Source organism: Sus scrofa, chromosome 1 (assembly GCF_000003025.6).
Source record: "Sus scrofa isolate TJ Tabasco breed Duroc chromosome 1, Sscrofa11.1, whole genome shotgun sequence".
NCBI classification, from domain to species: domain Eukaryota; kingdom Metazoa; phylum Chordata; class Mammalia; order Artiodactyla; family Suidae; genus Sus; species Sus scrofa.
The window spans coordinates 14866414-14887627 of NC_010443.5; the positions used below are offsets into that span (position 1 = coordinate 14866414).

A 21214-nucleotide genomic window follows, 5' to 3' on the forward strand; every position below is an offset into this window, starting at 1 on the left:
TGCCGCCCCCGGCCCAGGCTCCGGAAAGACGGAGGAGGGGCGGGGGCCACCGGAGCTCGCAAACGGTTCCGGCAGCAACGGTGGCAACAAAGAAGACGAATGACCCCCGTCCCGGGGCTTCGGGTGAAGGCAGGCGGAGAGCCCGGACCACCTGGGGACCCGGCTCTGGGAAGCGAGGGCAGGAGCGCCCCGTGGGGGCGGGGGCGGCGGCGCCTGGCGCCGGGGCTCTGGCTGCCTGACAAAACCATCCCCCGGAGCCAGGCGGCGGCGAGTCGGCGGCGGCTCCATCCGGGGCCTTGCGGGAGGGGGAGGGGACGGAAGCCGAGAGGGCGGGCGGCGGAGCGGAGGGGAGGAGGGAGGGAGAGAGGGAGGGAGGAAGGGGAGGGGGGCGATTCGCGTTCCGTTCCCCGTCGCCGGTCCCTCCCTTCCCGCCGCCACCGCGAAGCGCGTCCCGAGCGGCGGCTGCCGGTGAGTGTCCCGCGCTGGAGCCCCGAGAGGCGGGCCCGTCAGGTGCGTAATCCTTCCGACGCCTCGCCGCCGCCTCCTGCTGCTACCGCCGCTGCTTCTTCGGCGGCAAGGCCGCGAGCTGCGGAAGTGGGTTTGGGGGAGGGGAGCGGAGAGGGAGGGGGAGGGGAGGGATCCGGTCCGACCGGAGCAGGCCCGGCCTCTCTGGCGCTTCTCCCAGCTGCAGCGGCTCCTACAGCTGCTGCCGCTACTGCTGCGGCTCCGCCTCCCCGCTCGCGGGCGGGGGCGCGCACGCGCGCTTCCGGCCTCCTCGGGTCTCGCGCTGTCTCCCGCTCTCGCGCGCGCTCTTCCCCTCGCCCTGTCTGGCCACCCCCCGCCCCGGCGCCGGAGCAGTTGCGCCGGCCGGGGCGTTGCGCACGGCGTCGGCGTCGGCATTGTGTTAAACTCCGCGGGACTTGGGGCGAGCGCGCGCGCGCACGCGGGACTGAGGGAAGCGGCGAGCGTGCAGCGCGCCCCGAGTGCGTCGCTCCTCCTCTCCCCTCAGCCCCTCGGGGATGGGGGCGGGGCCGGGGGGTGCGGCGCCCCGGCTCGCCAGGCCCCCGCCGGGCCGGCCGGCTCCACCCCGGCCCCCGCCCCTTGGGGCGGGGGCGGGGCGGGGCTGACAGGGCGGCCGTTGGGCTGCCCTCCCGCGGGAGGGGAAAGATGCGGGCCTTCTTGGGCGCTGTCTGGGCTGCCCGCTGCGGCTCCGGGCTCGCTGAGCCGGCGGCCTCGAGCTTCCGCTCCTTGGGCGATTTGCTCCTCCGATAAGGCCCCGGCCAACCCAGAGCTGCGCTGTGGTTTCTGACTGCCTGGCCTTGGGCGGTGGGACCGGCTTCGGAGCCGCGCTCCCGGCTGATGCGGTCCTTTACCCCCATAGGGCTCCGCGAAGGGGAGGTTGGGATCAGGAAAGCTGCTTCCCGGGGCCGAGTCGTTTTCTCGTTGTAGCCAGACCCCCAAATCATCAATTTTTAAACAACGCTGCAAAGGGAACTGGTAATGCAGAAGATGCTTAGGATGCACGGTTTTTGTCACTTTTAGCTGGTAGTGAATTAAGAGGGCAATAAAGCAAGCAAGGGCAGCAGAGTGGGCAAGAAAGTGATTGGACAGGGTGAAAATGCAGTTAGTTATTGCTACGCAATTTACTGCAAGAACTTCAACTGCTGAACTCCTAATTACGCCTTAGGGAAATAACCCACGCTCCTTCCCCACACCCACCCCGCTGCAGTGTTCATTAGCTCTTCATCATACAATGGTGTGTGAGTCTCAAGTCGATTCATTTTCATAGGTTATTTTAAAAGTAAAGCATTAAGGAGATCGGAATCACAGACTCAAACAGAACTCCAAGGGGCTCTGGGTTTCCTTAAATGGGCTGCCCTGTCCTTTCTAGGACAGACCATCTATGTTGACTGTGATGGGTCCCTGGACTATGTAAACATCACCAGCATTTTAGTCCTAGGAGCCTGAAATTGTAATAGAAAATCAGAATTAAGGCATTTTAAACCCTCGTTTTTATGATTTATTACACATTAATTGTTAAATTTTTATTTTGCATTCTAAGCAATCTGGGTGTGTGTCCAGGGTGTTTTTCAAACTGTAAAACGGTAGTTTTTAAGGAGGAAGTTTATGACTAATGCTACATTCCTTCATACTTTATACTAGGCGTTTCTCACTTAATAAATGTGTGGTTTGCATAAGGTTATTTTCTAGCCAAAGAATTGACTTGTTAATTGAAACCGTCACAAGATCTCAGAGTGTAAAAAGCACACCAGTGGTATGAGTGCCGCAAATGGTCAGTAGTGGAGGAGTCCTGTTAAAGGGCAGCAGATAAACCACCCCTAAACCTGTCGCACAGTCCAACTGCTTACTTGCCATTTTTAAAAATTCTTTTCAAAGAGGGTGTAAAAAATTGGTGCTCTTCAAACCCTTCCACTGAAATACTCCAGCAGTAGAGAATAAAGCATGTTTTAGGTCATAGAATAAAAGCTACCATGATGACAGTTTCTTCTTGTTTTTTTAATCTTTTTTTTTTTTTTTTTTTTTTGTCTTTGCTGTTTCTTTGGGCCGCTCCCGCAGCATATGGAGGTTCCCAGGCTAGGGGTTGAGTCGGAGATGTAGCCACCAGCCTACACCAGAGCCACAGCAACGCGGGATCCGAGCCACGTCTGCAACCCACACCACAGCTCACGCAACGCCGGATCGTTAACCCACTGAGCAAGGGCAGGGACCGAACCCGCAACCTCATGGTTCCTAGTCGGATTCGTTAACCACTGCGCCACGACGGGAACTCCTGTTTTTTAATCTTAATGATTAATATGCTCTTTACACTATCCTCCAAAATCTGCACTTTTGTAATACAAAATTTTTATTGTTACATAAAATTTGATTTTCCCCAGCCCTCCCAGAAGATACACGTTCCTGTGTAAGGGAATATGCTTTCCCCAGCTTGAGAAGCACTGGTGTGGAGCTAGGGAGTGAAGGAGGCATCAAAGCCTAGTATGTGGCATTGGCTTGAGATCAGCGGCTCTGGAGTTGGAGACTCCCCCGCCATCTCCTGTCTCTTGTTGTTTCATCCCTAGACCCACTCACCTTTCTCTGAAGTACCTTTGAAACTTTGGGTAGTTAGCTTGGCGCCAGGGCATCATAGTGAACTGCTGGTCAGCTGGATTCTTTACCATAAATTTCAAAATACGCCTGACAAAAAGGGTGTTTGCCACCTTTCCTACTTCCTTATGATCTTTGGGTCACAAAGCATGACCCTGAAAACCAAAAAAGGAATTGAGGATTTTTACTTTTCCAAAGTAAAAACAATTTTTTTTTTTTTTTTTTTTGGTCTTTTTAGGGCCCCACCTGCAGCACATGGAATTTCCCAGACTAGGATCGAATCAGAGCTGTAGCTGCTGGCCTACATCACAGTCACAGCTATGAGGGAATCCAAGCTGCATCTACACCTATACCACAACTCATGGCAACATCGGATCCTTAACCCACTGAGTGAGGCCGGGGATTGAACCCACATGCTCATGGATACTAGTCAGGATCATTACTGCTCAGCCACAACAGGAACTCCACAAAATTTAACATTAATACATTTTTTGTTCTCAAATAAGTTATCATTTTTATGAGCAAATTAAATATAAGTAATTAGAGAGTTCCTGCCCCAAAAAGACAAAATGTATATATATGTAATTAAATATTACTTTGAATCCACAGTAAATAAGATTCAATGTTTTACAGTGCTGATATGCCATTAAGAGATGGAGTCCGTTTAGAACACTTATGCGAGGTTGGAAATCTAAGACATCTAGGACCTTCTTTTCCTTTTTTATTTCTCTTTCTTCCTTTCTTCTGTCTTTCTTTCACTCTTTCATACAAAGGCCAAGTTTGAGGCTGGTATTTATTTATTTATTGCTTTTTAGGACCACACCCACAGCATATGTTAGTTCCCAGGCAAGGGGTGAAATTGGAGTTAGAGCTGCTGGCCTAAGCCACAGCTCACAGCACCAGATCCCCACCCACTGAGCGAGGCCAGCAATCAAACCTGCATCCTCAGGGATACTAGAGGGATTGTTTCTGCTGGGCCACAAGGTAACTCCTGAGGCTGGTATTTATATGCAAACGCATAATCCCCAGCTCATTTGCATGAGATATGTATCAAGTGACATTCTCAGGTCGGGAAAGCTCAGTGTGGGAGTTTCTGTCCTGGCACAGTAGCTTAAGGGTCTGAAATCAGCTATGCTTTGATATAAATAGATAAATAATTTTGCTCAATTTGATGGAATAAAAGTAGATCTGGCCATCTTCAGTTTCAAAAAGAAAGAATCCAAAGCAGCAGCTTGGGTTGGTGCAGAGGTCTCAATCTCTGCCCAGCACAGTGGGTTTAAGGATCAGGCCTTAGTTGCAGCTGGGCTCAGGTTCAAACTCTGCCCTGGGAACTTCCATATTCCCCGGGCAGGGTTGGGGGGAGAAGCAAACACAAATAACTACTTTACGATAAGTGTTAGTGAACAGTTTCCCTTAAATATCATTTAAATATTTAAACAACTAGGTTCCCCAGGTCCCCTAGGTTCTGCACTGAGCAAGGGGAAACATCAAAATCATGAGAATAATGTCAAAGTGGGTACCTGGTCTCCTATGCCATACCTCATCATTTAGATCCTCCGAGTCTCAGAGTTCCCGTCGTGGCACAGCAGTTAACGAAGCCGACTAGGAACCATGAGGTTTTCAGGTTCAATCCCTGGCCTCGCTCAGTGGGTTAAGGATCCAGCGTTCCCATGAGTTGTGGTGTAGGTCGAAGACTCGGCTAGGATCCCACGTTGCTGTTGCTGTGGCTCTGGCGTAGGCTGGCGGCTACAGCTCTGATTAGACCCCTAGCTGGAACCTCCATATGCCGTGGGAGCGGCCCTAGAAAAAGTAAAAAGACTAAAAAATAAAAATAGATTCTCCAAGTCTCCAAAGTGATTCTGAACAGGGATTCTAAGTGTGAGCTACAGTCCCTTGTGAATCCCAGGACCCTTCCGGGGTTCCAAGAGGTCAGAGCTGTTTTCAGAATGACGCTAAGTTGTTATTGACCTTTTTCACTGTTGGCAAAATGTGTCAGCCTAAGTCAGTGAGCTGACATTTTCCAAATGACCAACAGACAATGCTAAAAGTCATGCATAGGTAAAAAAAGAACCATTCAAAGTGCAAGAGACAGAATGAATTTTACTCTAATAAAGTAGGAAAATTGCATTCATTGATGTACTTAGATCGTACAGCCAACCTTGAAGAAACTATACGTGTCAAGTTTGGGTGTAGTATCAAAGAAGAATATCCACAGTTACGTGAAAAGGCTATTAAGTATTAAAAATGCTTTTTTTTCTCATATGTATGTGGGTGAGACTAAATTTTCGTAAGCATTAAAACCAAAACACATATCACAACAGAGTAAATGGAGAAGCAGGGTACATGCAGACTTCAATTGTCTTCTATAAAAGAGATTTGTAAAAATGTTTAAAAAATGCCACTTCAGTATTTTTGTTGTTGTTATTTTGAAAAATATAATTTTTTTTTTTTTTTTTGGTCTTTTTGCTATTTCTTTGGGCCGCTCCCGTGGCATATGGAGGTTCCCAGGCTAGGGGTCAATCGGAGCTTAGCCACCGGCCTACGCCAGAGCCACAGCAACGTGGGATCCGAGCCGCGTCTGCAACCTGCACCACAGCTCACGGCAACGCCGGATCGTTAACCCACTAAGCGCCACGGCGGGAACTCGGAAAATATAATATTTCACACAAAAAAAAGTGTTATTTCTATTAGCATGCAATAGGCTTATTTGTTGCTGTATCTGATTGAATTAATAAATATTTAAGGGAGTTCCCTTGTGGTACAGGGGGTTAAGGATCCAATGTTGTCATGCCGTGGCTCAGGTCTTTGTTGCTGCGTCTAGGGTTCAATTCCAGCCTGGGATTTTACACATGCCACGTGTGCAGCCAAAAACAACAACGACAAAAATAAATTGAATACAATTAGTTTAAAACAAACAGGAGTTCCTAGTGTGGCTCCATGGAGATGAACCCAACTTGTATCCATAAGGATTCAAGTTGTATCCATAAGGACTCCTACCTGGGAATTTCCTTATGCTGCAGGTGCAGCCTTAAAAAAAAGAAAAAAGAAAAAAGAATGCTGTAAAAATAAATATTTTTAAGTTTCTCAGTTTTAATTCCTAATGTGATAAATATCAATAATTATATCACATGTAAAGAAAACTCTTTGGTGTCCTCAGTAATTGTAGAATGTGATACCAAAAAGTTTGAGAACCCTGAATGATTTCGGTTAGACTGAGTAGATACATGGACTTTTTTTTCATTGTAATGTTGTTTATTTTTTAGATTTTTATATCATCTATATAGCACATTCTTTTGTTTGAATTATTATTTTTTTTTTTTTTTTTTTTTTTTTTTTGGCGCTTCCTATGATTCCAGGTCATCGCTGTACACCAGCCACCACACACAACCAACAACACCACACGCCAACCACACCACCAAGGATCGTTAACCAAAAAATCGAAGCAACTATGGTTCTATCATTGTTACACTGCAGACGGAACTCTAGATTAGGTTTTAAATTTGCTGTGTGGTCACACATAGATTTGTTGATAATACCTTTAGAATTATCACTTTAATTTTAATTCTTTATTAGCCATAAATCTCTGACCTGCTTCTTCTTGTCACCTAAATCATCCCTGAACTGCCCTCTTCTGACCTCAAATTATATCCAGAAACTAAAACTAATTTTAATGCTAACTTAAGCAAAATGCAATTAAAGACAAATCTTTTGCAGAATGCAGTGCTTTCCAAAGTCAAAATATGCGCCATTGGTTCGTGTATCTGTCCTTTTTCTAATTATGATGGAGGAGGACTGGCTAAAGAAGTGTTAAGAAAAATATACCAATCTGTCACCACAACTAAGATACATTTCCTAGCCTTGAAATACAGTTTTAAAATATATTAAAATTCAAACAACCAGCCTCACTCAAGTTTACTTTATGGCCCTCAAGTATTAATTATTTATAATACTAATTGGAAAAGCAGTTTTTTTCATCCTGGTAAGTGGTCTGAACTACTTGGAAGAATCAATCTTAACTCGTGGGTAGTGCTTTTTCTGTTACCGATATGTCTTGTGCATTACAGTATTCATTTATGCTTTACTTAAATAAAATCAAGGACTTCAGAGGACCCTTTTAGTGCCCTTGAAATGGGTAGTCTAAGTGGTGTTTAGTATCTTAGAAGGGCTATTATCTTTAAAAAATGAATCATCAATTCCCAAAAGCTGTTTTTGGTCTCCTGTTCTTATACAGAAAGTGAAGGAGAAACTTGGGTTGTCAAAATATAATGTGATTATATTCGTCCCGTTCCTAAAGATGAGTCACTTACATAGGACTCACCATGGGCTTTGTGCTGGCAGCTGAAAACACTTGACAGCTCGGTAGTCTCCCATCTTCAGAGGGGGAAGCAGTGGTGAAGATAAAAGCCAAAGCATTAAATAATATAAGGGATCATTTATATTTGGTTTTGGAAAGTTTTTTTTTTTTTTTTTCTTTTAGGGCCGCACCCATGGCATATGGAGGTTCCCAGGCTAGGGGTCCTATCCAAGCTGTGGCTGCCGGCCTCTGTCACAGCCACAGCAACGCAGGATCTGAGCTCCATCTGCGACCTACACCACTGCTCACAGCAACACCAGATCCTTAACCCACTGAGCAAGGCCAGGGATCGAATCCGCATCTTCATGGATACTGGTTGGGTTCATTACTGCTGAGCCCCAACGAGAACTCCTGGAAAGTGTTTATTTATTTCAACACGTTGTCTTTTACGCTCTGAATTCACTTAAGCAAAAGACCACTCTGTACACATACACATACATAACGAAGACATTCTGTGAAATCCCACCTTTAAGAATTGGCTCCCCTCTTTGTCTCTACTCAAGTTCCTCTCTGCGCACTATTCTGATTTAGACACAACAAATGATTTTTTTAAGTTCCATAGATAGTGTTGAATGGGTGGGGGTTTCATATAAGTCTTCAGTTTCTTGTCAGGTTGTCAGCCCTCTGCAAAGAGCTTTAGGATCGATCTTTATTTTATTTATTTATTTAGTCTTTTTGCATTTTCTAGGGCCACACCCGAGGCATATGGAGGTTCCCAGGCTAGGGATCTAATTGGAGCTACAGCCGCCAGCCTACACCACAGCCACAGCTATGCGGGATCCAAGCTGAGTCTGCAACCTACACCACAGCTCACGGCAACGCCGGATCCTTAACCTGCGGAGCAAGGCTAGGGATCAAACCTGCAACCTCATCGTTCCCAGTCGGATTCGTTAACCACTGAGCCATGACGGGAACTCCTAGGATCGATCTTTAGAGCAAGTAGCATAGTGGAAAGAGCATGAACGTTCCACCCAGAAGACCAGGGCTCAGTGGATGCCTGGTAGTTTACAGTCTTAACCTCTCAACTGTTACGTCATGATTTAAGGATGTGCAGTCACCCACACCTGGCGTCTCCAAAGACTCCAAAGATGGCATAAGTCACAGTCCAGACCAGCATGACCAACAGATAGTCTTCTTCCCTCCCCAGGTGTCTGCAGAGTATCTAAGTCCCAACACGCCTGGAGTTCCCGTTGTGGTTCAGCAGATTACAAAGTCAACTAGTATCCATGAGGATGCAGTTTGCATCCCTGTCCTCAGCCAGTGGGTTGAGGATCCAGTGTGGCCATGAACTGTGGTGTAGGTTGCAGAGGCAGCTTGGATCTGGCGTGGCTGTGGCTGTGGCATAGGCCAGCAGCAGCTGCAGCTCCAGCTCCAATTAGACCGCTAGCCTGGGAACGTCCATATGCTGCAGGTGCAGCCCTTAAAAACCAAAAAAAAAACCCCAGCATGCCGGGACCTAACCTTGTGATCTTCCCCGACAGAACTGGCCTTTTGTCTGTGTTCCCTTCACTGGTGGAGATCCCCACTGTCTATCTAATTACACGAGTTAGACATGTAAGGGTGACCTAGTACAACTTAATCTCCCCCTCTTCTCCATCTAATCCACCAACCAACCAGTTCTGTTGATTTTTTTAATCTTCTGTTTTTCAAATACTGTCCTTCCCCCTCCATCTTCATCACCACCCCCCAGCCTGTCATCTCTCTTCTAGACCACGGAAGACCTCCCCTCTTAACCACTTTTTTTTTTTTTCTTTTGGCCACCCCATGGCATAAGGAGTTCCCGGGCCAGGGATCAGATTGGAACGACAGCTATGGCAACGCCGGATCTGTAACCCACTGTGTCAGGCCAGGGATCAAACCTGTGTCCCAGAACTACCAAGATGCCCTTGAGCCCGTTGGGCCACAGTGGGAACTCCCCCGCTCAACCACTTTTAACACATCTCCCCTTGCCCACCCCTTTCCCACCACCCACAAGTGGGTTAGTCCTGCAGCTGCCCCGTCAGATCATGTAGATCAGCTTCGAATGATTTCTACACTGTAGGCATCTGGTCGTGTCACCCTGCCTCAGATCCCCTTTGGTGGCTCCCTTTTGCTCATGAGACATTGACCAGGATCCTTAACAAGACCTGGGACTCCAGCTTCCCCTGCCTCATTCTTCAGCCCTTTGACCTTTGGCCACATTGATGTTCTTTTAGTGCCTCGGCTGCCTCTTGCCCCTCCGACCTTAGGGCCTTTGCACATGCTGATGCCTCAGCCTGTAATACTCCCGTCTTTGCCCAGTTAACTCTCTTCCTCTTTTAAATATCTGCTCAACTTGCATTTTCTCACACACACCTTTCCTGACTCCAAATTAGACCCCAGCTTTATGACCTCGTAGTTCTTATATTTTTCTTTGATAGGTCTTATCAGAGTTGGCTACTATAAATTTTGTGTACTTATTTGATTATACCCTAAACTCTGTGCATTCTGCATACTTATATCCGCTGAGCCGGACCCCTCAGAAAGCTCTCAGCAGATGCACAGCCACATCCTAGATCTGCCTCTTAAGAGCTAGCCCTGCATGTGGGCAAGTTACATAACTTAGCTTTCAGTCAAAATTTCTTCTGGAAGGAAGCCAATTCATCCTTGACATATAAGGGGTCATTTATTATTAATGCTGTGGTTGTTAATTAATATAATTAATGATGTAATAAATAGTAAGAAGGGAGGTCCCGTCGTGACACAGTGGTTAACGAATCCGACTAGGAACCATGAGGTTGCGGGTTTGGTCCCTGGCCTTGCTCAGTGGATCAAGGATCTGGTGTTGCCATGAGCTGTAGTGTAGGTTGCAGACGCAGCTCGGATCCCGCGTTGCCATGGCTCTGGCGTAGGCCGGTGGCTATGGCTCCGATTAGACCCCTACCTTGGGAACCTACATGTGCCGCGGAAGCAGCCCAAGAAATGGCAAAAAGACAAAAAAAAATAAGAGGAAGAAGAAAATAGGAGTTCCCTGGTGACTTGGTGGTATTAAGGATCTGGTGTTGTCACTCCTCTGGCACAGGTTTGATCCCTGGCCTGGAACCTCCTGCCTGCCCTAAGTGCAGCCAAAATTTTTTTTATTTTTTGGTCTTTCTGTCTTTTCTGGGGCCACACCCATGGCATATGGAGGTTCCCAGGATAGGGGTCTAATGGGAGCTCTAACTGCCGGCCTACACCACAGCCACAGCTACGCGGGATCCAAGCCACACCTGCGACCTACAGCTCAGGGCAACACCGGATCCTTAACCCACTGAGCAAGGCCAGGGATCAAACCCGCAACCTCATGGTTCCTAGTCGGATTCGTTAACCACTGCGCCATTGATGGGAACTCCCAATTTTTTAAATTTTTAAGTAGTAAGAAAATATACCAATAGTGAGAAAACATGGTGTTGATCAGGAGTATTATAAATTAGGAGTTCTCTTGTGATGCAGCAGGTTAAGGATCCAGCATTGTCACTGCAGTGGCTCAGATCGCTGCTGTGGTGTGGTGTGGTTGGATCCTTGGCTTGGGAACTTCCACAAGCTGTGGGCAGGGCCCAAAAAAGGATTATTATAAACTATAAAGCACTGTTCAGAACATAATTACTCAAGCATGAAGAAAAATACAAGGTAACATTTTAAAACAGAAAAATTTTTCCAAAATGCACACATTAAATTGATGAGAATTTTAGGTTAATCTAGGAAAAATAGTAGTTGAACTTTTACTCCAAATCACCTAGCTAGTCAGGGGCTAACCCCCGACTAGAACTCAACACTCTTCTCCTCTAAACATATGGTTATTAATTTATTTAACAAATATTGAACATCAGGCAATATGGTGGGCACATGGAAAAAAGTGATGTGATAAACAAGACTCAGTGCCAGCTTTCTAGAAGCATCCGGCAGGTTCATAGATCTCTGGAAGCAAGACAACCCTCCAGTCTTGAGGGTCAGGGAAACTTTGCAGAGGACAAATAGAGCTAGGGGAGGGACAGGTGGTAGGTCGTCCCTTGGCAAGTGACACATTCAGATGTCCTGCACAGAGTTCCAAGACCAGTTTCAAACAGGCCCCTTGGGTGTTTCCATCTCAGCTCAGTGGAAGGGAGTCTGACACCATCCACGAGGATGCAGATTTGATCCCTGGCCCCAATAAATGGGTTAAGGATCTGGCATTGCTGTGGTTGTGGTGCAGGCTGGCAGCTACAGCTCCGATTTGAACCCTAGACTGGGGACTGCCATATGCCATAAAAAGACAAAAAAACCAAAAAGCAAACAAAAGAAACAGGCCCCCGCTCTTGACCATGTGAGTAGAAGTCAGGTACCCAAGCTGCTCGTCTTTGAGAGGGAGGCCTCTGAGCAGTGAGTGTGATGGTCTGTTGGAAGCCCAAGAAAGGCCTGGGTACTCAGGACCTTCGGGCAAAGAAAACTGCAGTTTATCTCAGTTCATCCAGAGTTTCCAGAATAAATGAAATACATCATTTTGTCTCCCTTATCAACATACTCAAAATGAAAGTGGATTTTTGATAATACATGGACTTGAGAACAGATGAGACGCTTGATAATCACTTGGTAAAGAGCACCTGACACACTCACATCAAGAAAACAGCTTGGAGTCCCGTCGTGGCGCAGTGGTTAACGAACCCGACTACGAACCATGAGGTTGTGGGTTCAATCCCTGGCCTTGCTCAGTGGGTTAAGGATCGGTGTGCTGTGACCTGTGGTATAGGTCGCAGATGTGGCTCGGATCCCGTGTTGCTATGGCTCTGGCATAGGCCGTCAGCTACAGCTCGGATTAGACCCCTAGCCTGAGAACCTCCATATTCCTCAGGAGCGGCCCCAGAAAAGGCAAAAAGACAAAAAAAGAAAAGAAAAGAAAGAAAACAGTTAGCTGGAGTTAAAGATCCAGCATTGTCACTGCTTCGGCTCAGGTTTGATCCCTGGCTGGGAACTTCTGCATGCCAAGTGTGCAGCAAAAAAGAAAGAAAGAAAGAAAGAGAAAAAAGAAAACAATTAGGTACAACTTAATGTTATAAAGTAAAATTTTATGTTGTGATTTTTTTGCATTAGAAAACAATTTATTTTTCCATATGTTGAATATAGTACTACTGTTATGTCCTATCTACTTTTTATGTTGAAAAGCCCTCTGTTCCTACCAGGTATGTGACTCTTTTATGTCTTGCAAAATAGAGGGAGCCACACTCTGTTGGACCCCCAGGTTTTTTGTTTGTTTGTTTCCTTTTTAGGGCCGAACTCATAGCATAGGGAGATTCCCAGGCTAGGGGTCTAATCGGAGCTGTAGCTGCTGGCCTACGCCAGAGCCACAACGCCAGATCCGAGCCACGTCTGTGACCTACCTACACTACAGCTCATGGCAACACCAGATCCTTAACCCACTGAGCGAGGCCAGGGATCGAACCCGAACCTCATGGTTCCTAGTCGGATTTGTTTCCGCCGCACCACGATGGGAACTCCAATAGTTTCTTTTTTTTTTTAACAGATGATACAAGTATTAGTATAAGTTTTTATGTGTATTCATATTTGCTCAAAATAAAATCAACTAAGAATTAAAATTTTTTGATTAAAGAAAATTGTCAAATTAGGGATTATGCAAAAAAGTTGGCTATATAGCATCCATTGCAATGTTAAATTTATTCCTGTATTTTGTTTGGGTTTCATAGCATTGGAAAAAAATTAATTCACGTAGACGTAGCATTTTATGTCTTAACAATATTGTTAAAATCTTACCTTGCAAACCAGTAGTTTCGATTAGCACTGAGGTATGGGGTGCAGAGTGAGCAGGCGCGGGTCACCTGGGGCCTTGGGAGCCGTACTGAGGGATCTGGGTTTGATCCTGAAGCTGGTGGGGCATCACAGCAGGGTTTTCAGCCGGAAAGTAACATCAGATTTGCCCTTTGACGAGAAGGTTCTGGCTGTTCCATGTGATGGATTAGAGAGGCTGGAGCTGGCAATTCGATGAGTCGGGAGACAGAGTGAAGGCTTGGGGTGAGAGAGTGTAAGTTGATGGCATCAGTGTAAGGGGAGCTGGGTTCCCAGCTTGGTCGAGAGGCGGAAGGTGGCTCATGCACTGAGCCGGGGGTACAGACAGAACAGGTTTGTGTCGATGGCCTGTATTGCCTTTTGGGGATTTGAGTTGTTTGGCCTGGACTGAAATTAGGGTTCCTGTGGGACGGCCACATGGTTATGGACCGGATCACCCCAGAGAGTCTGCAAGGTGAGACGTGGGCTGTGGACCAAAGCAGAGAAGTATCAGCCAAAGGAATGAATCCTTGACGGGGATGAAAATAGAATAGCCAGAGGTGAGAAGCAAACCTGGAAGCCTGGCCCGAATACTTATGGAGCAGGAGGAAGGGCATAGATGCCACAGAGAGGAGAGGAAGCCACTTGTCCAGAGGGCTGGGGAACACGAGGTCCTCGGTGACCTTGGTGGGCAGGGCTGAAGGGGTGATGTGGTTGGTGGGGTGAGCAGTCGATGGCGGTGGGAAGAGCAGACGGCCACTTCCATTCCCGCTAAGGAGTGGGTAGCCTGGAGCGGGGCCAGCCCCGGAAGACGTGCAGCCTCAGCCCACAGCAGGTCAAGCCTCTTGGAAGTGACCGCCAAGGGGGCCGCGGGAAAAGGCAGTCCTGTCAGCCCCACCGGGGAGGGGCGGAGCTCCCCAAGATGCCCTCGGGGTAGAATGAAGGCCCAGTCCACCCCCCCACCCCCCCATTTCTCAGGCTCTTTCACATAGGTAAGAACCTTGGGGGCTTTTTCTCCCTGAGAAAGGTCTTTTGGTCTCTAAAGTAAGGTTTTTAAAAATTGATGTATATGGGGCTTTTCCCCCTCATGTGAATTTTGAGCCCGATGACATGTTTTCTTTGTTTTTCCTCCTTTCATTTGGTTTTTCCATTTCTCAGATTCCAGACATGTGTTCTTCCCTCTATGTTTGAAAGACGTGTTCATTTCATTTCCTATTCTAGATGCTCCTAAATTGAGATCCTAAAATAACTAGTAGACTCTCTTAAAAAAGCAACATTTTGCAGTTTTATCGTGACTATTCTTACAGTCTGAATAAAATACTTTGTTTACGGAACAAGGGAGAGCCATACATTTTGCTGGACTGAGGAGATACACACACACACACACACACACACACATATGTATACCATTAATGTAAAAACCAAAAACCTCAGAATCATCCTATAATTGATAAGTTTGGTACAAATTATATGTCAAAATATCTGTAAAACAAGCAGAAGAAAGAAAAATATTCACAACATATGTGAAAGGGGCTCATTTTCTTATTATATAAATGGTTTTACAAATCCTTAAGTTATAAAAAGAAACTGATAGAAAATGGGCACAGCTCATGAAGAGAAACAAGAGAAAATAAAAATATACCTCAGTCTAGCATAAAGTCCGTAGAAGATAAAAAGTGATATTGGCAGAGATTCTTTAAAAAGTGATAATACCCCACGTTGGCCAGAGTGTGGAGGGTGGTGGGGGGGTGGAGGAACAACTAACTGTTGTGTGTCGGTAATATTTCAATCTCTTATAACAAGTATACACTTTAAAGTAGCCATTAGGGGAGTTCCCATCGTGGCTCAGCGGAAACGAACCCAACTAGGATCCATGAGGACGAGGGTTCGATCCCTGGCCTCAGTGGGTTAAGGGTCCGGTGTTGCTGTGAACTGCGGCGTAGGTCACAGATGATGCAGCTCAGATCCTGCATTACTGTGGCTGTGGTGTAGGCCAGCAACTACCGTTCCTATTCGACCCCTAGCCTGTGCATTTCTGTATGCTGCAGGTGCAGCCCTAAAAAGACAAAAAATAGTGAGGATGCAGGTTTAATCCCTGACTTCGCTCCAGTGGATTAAGGATCTGTCATTGCTGTGAGCTGTGGTGTAGGTCCCAGATGTGCCTCGGATCCTGCGTTGCCGTGGCTGTGGTGTAGGACAGCAGCTGCAGCTCCGATTCAACCCCTAGCCTGGGGACCTCCATATGCCGTGGGTGTGTCCCTAAAAAAAAAAAAGACAAAAAGACAAAAAAACCCAGTAACCTATTTTCCTATTAATTTAAATAAACGTACTGGCACATAGTATGTTCCAACAAATCAGACGAAATCCCCAGTTTAAATCTCACTTCTCATACTTATGTATCCTATCATCTTGGACAAGCTCTCTAAGCCTGTTTCCTCCTTTGTAAAATTTGGGGAGCAATACCTCAAGTAGTTCAGCAGTTGATAGTAAACACTCCATAAATAATAGCCACTTGTCATTACCATCAAGAGATAAATAGTAATGCGTTACTGTCCTTAGCAAGTGACCCCTGACGCTGCGTGAACGTGCTCGTGATCAGTCAGAGATCACGAGAAAGCAGCTCAGCCCGGTGTACTCGAAAAGGTGTTGGACTTCTTGTAGAGAAGGCAGGTTAGCAAAGATGGAACAGGAAGATTTCTGCCACTTTTCAGATAAACCTGAAGACAAGTTTCTTAGGTTGTATCCTAGTGGAGGCCAGATTACAGCAGTATTTCTTTGTGATCCGGGTTACTTTGCCACCTGGCAGCCTCCCTGGCTTCATCAAAAGCCTCATGCCTTGCCGTGGGTATGGCCATTAAAAAAAAAAAAAAGGAAAAAAAAAGGAAGAAACAAACAACATCAAAGAGCCCCGATGCCTTTTCTCTGTCTCTTCTTCCTGATCTTAGTGCCCTCGCCTTCCCTGGCTTACGTGGAAAGCACTGGGGAATCAAGTTCCCATCCAGGCCCTCAATGGGCACCTGCAAGTGAGACTGCAGTCCAGGTCGTCACGCTCCCATCACTGCAGACACGGGCGGCTCTAGCGCCTCCCAGACTTGGATACAGCTCTTGGTAGAAGACAGGCAAGCGGACGTTCTGGAGTCTTGCTCTGTGACCTACTCCGTCTCCTAAAGTAGTATTCCACTTTGTACATTTATTTTGGGGCACATTTCTGAATCTGCCAGCTCATCCCTAGAGCAGGGAGGAGGGTGAGGAATCGAGCACGAGCTAAGTGAGGATCGATGGGTGGTGTGTGTCTGTGTTTGTTTCTAAGCTTATTGGTAATGCTTTCTCCACAGTCGCATTACAGTTATCCAGTTTTTAACTTCTTTTATTTTGGGTTAACTGTAGATTCACATGCTGTTCCAAGAAATAATACAGAGAGAGCTCTTGTACCCTTTACCCAGCTTCCTCTAACGAAGCCCCTTACAGACCCGCACCGTCACAAGCAGGGTATTGAGTGACCTGCACGCAGCTGGGCTGGAGGGCATTTCCTTCACGCAGAGCCCGCTCCTCCCTCCCTCCCTCCTTCTTCCTTCCCTCCCTCTCTCTTTCTCCCTTCCTTCCTTCCTTTCTCTTTCTTTTTTCTTCCTTTCTTTCTTTCAATTTCTCCTTCATCTTTGTCCTTTTTTTGGCTCCAACCTTAGTTCCCAGGCCAGGGATCAAACCTGCACCACAGCAGTGACAGTGCCAGATCCTTAACCCACTGAGCCACCAGGGAACTTCTGTAATTTTCAAGCGTGTTATATAAATGGAATCATATAGTATGTAATCTTTGAGGACATAATTCACCCAGGTTGTTGCACGTATCTGTAGATCATTTCATGTTGAGGCTCAGTAGTTTCCTGTGGTTTGAACACTCCACACTGTGCTTTTAACTGTTCACCCTCAAAGGACTGTTCACCCATTGAAGCATCTGGGTTGCATCTAGTTTTTGACCTAGGAATACAGGTGCTGTGAATATCCACATACATTCCTACCAGCAATGGTCTGAGCAGTCCAGTTTCTCAGCATCCTTGCCAGCTTTGGATTGTTATTTTTTAGTTTGGCCACCTGATAGGCATGGAGTGAAATCACATTGTGGTTTTAATTTGCTTTTCCCTAATCACTGATGATGTGTCTTTTCATGTGTTTATTTGCCATCTGTACATCCTCTTCGGTGCAATGTCACTTCAGGTCTTTTGCCCATTTTCTAATTTGACTGTTTTTTTTACCATTAAGTTTTAAGAATTCTTTATATATTCTAGATACTAGTCCTTTATCAATTTTTTTTCTCCTAGCCTTTAGCTTATCTTTTCATCCTCTCCCTCGGGTCTTCCTCGGAATGAAAGTTTTTCATTTTTATGAAGTCCAGTTTCTCCTTTTATGGACTGTACTTTTGATGTCAAGTTTTAAAACTCTACATCTAATCCTAGATTCCCCAAGATTTTATCCCATTTTTCCCCCAAAAGATAACTTGGTGTTTTACATTGGCGTCTGTGATGCATTTTGAGTTAATTTTTATATAAGGTATGAGACTGGATCGAGGTTCTTTTCTTTTCCTTTTTCCTTTCATGTGTGTGTGTCTATGGAAGTTCATAGACTGAGTGCCACTAGTTGAAAGTTATTCTTTCTGAGAGTTCTCTTGTGGTGCAGTAGGTCAGGGACATCAGGCGTTGTCACTTCAGCAGCTCAGGTCACTGCTGTGGTGAGGGTTCAGGTCACTGGCCAGGGCAATTTCCACATACTGTGGGCACAACCAAAAAAAGAAAAAAAAGTATTCTTTTCTTTCTCCACTGAATTATTTTTGTTCCTTTGTCAAAAATCAATTGTACATATTTGTGTGGGTCCACTCGTAGATTCTCTGTACTGTTCCATTGATCTGTTTGTTTATCACTGTCGGTACCATACAGGCTTGAATAGCGTAGCTACAGAACACCTCAAAATTGGGTAGACTGATTCTTCCTTATGACTCTTTTAAAGGACTGTTTGAGATATCTGGCATCTTTACCTTTACACAAACATCTAAAATACTGTCATCTCTCTCTACAAAGAAAACGTTGCTGAGACTTCATAAGAATTGTCTCGAACCCATATATCGATGTAGAAAAAGCGATTTTTGTTACGTTGTCTTCCTAAACATGAATACACTGTGTCTCTCCATTTGTTTAGATCTTCTTTGATTTCTTTCATCAGCATTTTGTAGTTTTCACCATCTAAGTCTTACACATGTTTTGTTAGATTTACCTCTTTGTATTTCATTTTTGCATTGTAGATGATGCAGTACTAATTACAGCGTCCGCATGTTCAATGTTAGTATGGCGAACTACAGTTGATTTTTATGTTTATCTTGTGTCCTGTGGCCAAAATCATTTAATACGTCCAGGAGGTTTTGTGGATTCTTATTTCTTCCCTTCCAGTCCGTATGTCTTTTATTTCCTTTCTTGCTTTATTGCAATGGATAGAACACCCAGTAGTAGTCTGTGGAATGGTGAGAATGGACATCCTTGCCTTATTCGCAATCTTCAGGGGGAAAAAAAATCCCTTTCTCCCCCTAAGTGTACTGTTAAGTGTAATGTTGGTCTGTGTGTGTCGAGCTTTTATCAACGCTGTGGGGAAGGAGCAGTTTATTGACTTGCTGCATCGGCTCCCCCAGAGGCAGCCCCCCCCCACCCGCTAGTGGATAGAGGCCAAGCAGTTCTGTTGGAGTGAAGTATGAGGAACACAGAGCTGGGAATTTGGGAGTCAGAACATTCAGATTTAAATGTTGCCTCCCTATCTTCTGGCTCGAGGACCCAGGCAAACTACCATCCTGTGTCCACACCTTGTGGGGGTCATTACAGCCCCGCCAGGGGCAGCCCCAGCCCCACAGAAAGAGCTGGAGTAGTGCCCACGCTTAGTGAGACCTTCACCCTGCCCTGCTGTGGCCCCACCCCAGCACCTTGATTTACATACCTCTGTGGAAGGCTGGACAACTTCCGATGGATCCTGAGAATTTGCATTGACTCAAAATGATCCAGGAATGTTTGCTGTCTCCAGGGCTGACTGCTCCTGTCCATTTCCTGGCTCTTCCACTTCCCATCTGTGTAAACTCGGGCAAATCCTGCACACCCCAGAGTCACCAGGAGTTTCATCATCTGTAAAATGGGCGGAACGACAGAACCGCTCCAGAGGGCTGTCGTGAAGACGGCGTGAACGCATGTAACCTTTCTAGCAGCACCTGACATGTTAGCCAAGGTCATTACTGTTGGTGACTATGAAAGGACACATACTTATTTGTGAATCCTCTTTCTTAAAGAAAAATTGTTTGCTTTGCAGATTTTTTAAAAAATGGATTTGGCCAACCATGGACTTATTCTCCTGCAACAGTTAAACGCTCAGCGAGAGTTTGGTTTCCTGTGTGACTGCACGGTTGCCATCGGCGATGTGTACTTCAAGGCACACAAATCAGTTCTTGCTTCATTCTCCAATTACTTTAAGATGTTGTTTGTCCATCAGACCAGGTAACTAATGTGGTTGATATACTCTAATGCCTGTAGACTCTGAACTTCCGTGACCCTCTTTCCTGCTGTACCTGCTCTTTGCCCTCATCAGGACCATGCCTCTCGCCGCCTCCCCCCAGGCTCCTGGGTCCCCCGTTCCCCGAGACCTCACTTGCCCCAAGGAGCCCCTCCACCTTCCGATGTCCTCACTGGGCGTCACCTGCACACTGGGTGTCACCTGCAAGGTCGCTGGATCAGGTCCACCACCAAGGCAGCTGCGCCACCTCATTAACCCCTTCCTCTCTGTCCGCCAGCCCCTGTCCCCAGTCTCCTCCCTCCTGGTGGTATTTATCCTTGTCCTCTCATGAGAAGCTTGATGGCATCAATTCCCCCCCTTTCCTTCTTTTCTCTCTTAAGACTTCTCAGTCTCCGTATCTTGACAGGTTTTTTTCTTCCCATCTCTTTTCGATCTTGGAGAAAAGGTCCCTGGTTGTCTCAGGAAACAGTCTTTCCTCCTGTCCTCATGCTTCCAGATCCTACTCCTTACTCTTGATTCTCTACTCGTCATTTTCTTCTCCTGCCTCCACGGCCGCCTTGCCCGTGAAGGCTCAGCACTTCCTTGACAGGCTGTCTACCTGCATTATGAAGCTGCTTCTCTATTTCACTACGAAAGCTCTTCCAAGAATGGTCCACGGCCTTGCCTCTCTTTCCTTCATCCCTCACTCTTCTTATCCATCGGCACTTGGTCGCCGCCCCATCACTCCACTGAGATCCTTCCTCAGAGGCCACCTCTCCATCCTTGCGGGAACCACTGCTCTTCTCCCAGTCTCTGTCGCCCTTGTCCTCGGCAACATTTGCGACGGTCTTCTTCCTTCTTAAGGGTTGTCATCTGCATACTGATAACTCTGAGACCCCCTTGTTTTTCTGCCTTCTGCAGTTTTGGGGGGTTTGGTCCCCACGCTACTTTCTCTCTGCCTCTCCTGACGGATGCTCATCTTTTCCTGGATCTTCCCTCTGCTGGGAACCAGTTGACAGCTCTGACCTTGATCTTTCTGTCTCCAGCACTCTGTCTCCCAAGGCCCCAGGCTGCCTGCTGGACATCTAGAATTGAAAATCCTCTTGTATGTCACGTGCATGTCTAAAACTGAATGGAGTCTTCCCCGAAGTCCCTCCTGACTTCCCTATGGTTTGTTTTTTTTTTTTAATCTTCGAGTAACCCTTACTGAAAAGCTCTCCAAAATCAATCTGATCACTCCCCAAATCGTGTTTTCTTCACAATTACCTTTCACGTTAGCTCTTTCCTTCCCTTCTCACTTCCATTTCCCAAGCGTTGCTTTGAGTGGAATGTGCCTTTGATAGGAAACCTACCAGATTGTGTTATTCCTTTGATCGGAAACCTAGAGGAAACCCACCAAAAGATACACAGATGCCTCATTCTGTCTTTCAAGGCCCTGCCGACTTGGGGCCTGACCACCTTCCGGCCTGTCTCTGACTGCACCCCCTC

At 46.5% G+C, this 21214-nt stretch overlaps 1 protein-coding gene across 5 annotated transcripts in view; it reads left to right on the top strand.

Moving 5' to 3' along the window:
• ZBTB2 (zinc finger and BTB domain containing 2) overlaps positions 1 to 21214 on the top strand; it is a 36812-nt gene that overhangs the window by 7481 nt on the left and 8117 nt on the right. The window contains exons 1-2 of one of the 5 annotated variants that reach the window (XM_021086762.1): positions 359 to 510; positions 19547 to 19731. The exons of 1 other annotated variant lie outside the window; for it this stretch is intronic. In XM_021086762.1, the coding sequence (XP_020942421.1) occupies positions 19559 to 19731 (173 nt within the window). In that variant the 5' untranslated portion in view covers positions 359 to 510; positions 19547 to 19558. Of the gene's footprint in view, positions 1 to 358; positions 511 to 16921; positions 19466 to 19546; positions 19732 to 21214 lie in introns of those variants that run through there. 3 more of the 5 variants (XM_001929201.4, XM_021086753.1, XM_021086769.1) reach the window with 3 other exon arrangements.